At 38.4% G+C, this 1,017-nt stretch overlaps 1 protein-coding gene across 1 annotated transcript in view; it reads right to left on the reverse strand.

Moving 5' to 3' along the window:
- LOC121811916 (alcohol dehydrogenase 1-like) overlaps positions 1-1,017 on the reverse strand; it is a gene marked incomplete in the record, with an annotated part of 14,446 nt that overhangs the window by 1,197 nt on the left and 12,232 nt on the right. Inside the window, 3 exon segments of the mRNA XM_042228912.1 lie at positions 19-106; positions 553-694; positions 809-910. Coding sequence (XP_042084846.1) covers positions 19-106; positions 553-694; positions 809-910 — 332 coding nt within the window.

The following is a 1,017-nucleotide window of genomic DNA, read 5'->3' on the forward strand; positions in this document are numbered from 1 at the left end:
GCATGAAATGAGTCTCACATTGCTTCTTCACACCGGTTGGTCTTAGGACTCTTACAGAAGCGACATTCTCCACACTGGAGTAGGAAAAGAGGAATTACTTTGTCTCCTGGAAGACAGAAAGCATTGAGCCTCATTTACAGCATGTATACACAAATCCATACGTAACCTGTCAAACATTTCACATCCACAGAGGATGACAAACATTTCACATAGCACCTAACTTGTTTATGCTCCATGAACAAATTTAGAAGTGTTTCTGACCTTGCGTATGAACAAATTATGAAAGTCTGAACATTTTTAAACTCCATCCATTCCAGCATGAATTTGTTTTCAAAACACTGCAAGATAAAATATCCTTAAAATTCTAAAATATAAATTTCTTGTACAGAAAAGAATACTAAATGAAACATTACCTTTTTGTCTTATAGTTGCTTGCATTTTTGTTGCAGATTTGTTACAGACTTTAGACACAGGATTGACATGAGTCTTATTTCTCTCTTGCACAAAATGCAAATAAGCATATTTTTAGATGTTAAACAATCTCAAACAAACCTGGCTGAAATTCCGTCACTCCCAGCCCAACACTCTCTACAATGCCGGCTGCCTCATGACCGAGGATGGTTGGGAAGAGCGATTTGTCCAGACTCTCATAAAGGAAGTACAGGTCTGAATGGCACAGAGATGTTGCCACAATCTACAGCAAATATGACGGTAAAAGAAGCACTGAATGAGATTATAGGAGTTTAGTTGTAGAAAAGCGTAAAGAACATACATGCATACAAGAGCATCAAAGCCGGCTGCTTCTTACCTTAATGCGGACCTCATTGGCCTGGGGTGGGGCTACCTCTATTTCTTCAATCACCAGAGGCTTGCTAGATTCCCAGGCCACTGCTGCCTTGCACTTGATGACCTTAAATGGCAGAGTTACAATATTAAAATTATCCACCAAGGTCATTTCTGTAAACCAACTTAACAGAGCAGATGGAGAAATTTAAATAAAAATCTTTAAATATGCAA

The sequence above is a fragment of the Haplochromis burtoni genome, unplaced genomic scaffold, assembly GCF_018398535.1.
Source record: "Haplochromis burtoni strain Fernald_Lab_line unplaced genomic scaffold, NCSU_Asbu1 Contig_364, whole genome shotgun sequence".
Classification (NCBI taxonomy): Eukaryota; Metazoa; Chordata; class Actinopteri; order Cichliformes; family Cichlidae; genus Haplochromis; species Haplochromis burtoni.